The sequence below is a fragment of the Morone saxatilis genome, unplaced genomic scaffold (assembly GCF_004916995.1).
Source record: "Morone saxatilis isolate NCDOM2014 unplaced genomic scaffold, NCSU_SB_2.0 Contig9, whole genome shotgun sequence".
In the NCBI taxonomy this organism is placed as follows: Eukaryota; Metazoa; Chordata; class Actinopteri; family Moronidae; genus Morone; species Morone saxatilis.
In genome coordinates this window covers 1,011,771-1,012,140 of record NW_023340268.1, presented here as the reverse complement: position 1 = coordinate 1,012,140, position 370 = coordinate 1,011,771, and the positions used below count along the sequence as shown (strand labels likewise).

At 55.1% G+C, this 370-nt stretch overlaps 1 protein-coding gene across 1 annotated transcript in view; it reads right to left on the bottom strand.

Annotated features, from left to right (window-relative positions):
- atf6b (activating transcription factor 6 beta) overlaps nucleotides 1-370 on the bottom strand; it is a gene marked incomplete at its 5' end in the record, with an annotated part of 16,644 nt that extends 16,274 nt beyond the window's left edge. Inside the window, 1 exon segment of the mRNA XM_035681410.1 lies at nucleotides 254-370. Within this exon segment, the coding sequence (XP_035537303.1) occupies nucleotides 254-326 (73 nt within the window).

Genomic DNA, 370 nt, shown 5'->3' with positions numbered 1-370 from the left:
CACACACACAGACACACACATATCCGGGTCTGCTGACTGAGGAAGCACCCTGCAACCGCGTGCAACGAGCATCACACACACATCAGCGCATTTCTTCATCAAACTGAACCTTTACAGCCCAGAAAGAGGACTGTGCAGGCTTTAATCCACCGGTTATTCCCCGGTTACCCCCCCTGCACACACCGCCATCTGCCCCTCCACGGTGGAAACAGCCCTTTATTTGCCCTCATAGAGGCTTTAAACGTTCACTCACCCCAGTCTTCGCTCGTCAGCAGGTTATCAGCGAAGAAACGACTGTCCAGATCCGACAGCAGGTCCGTACTCATAGCCACAAAGGCTGCGGGGGGGGGGGCAGTCAGATAACAGCGAC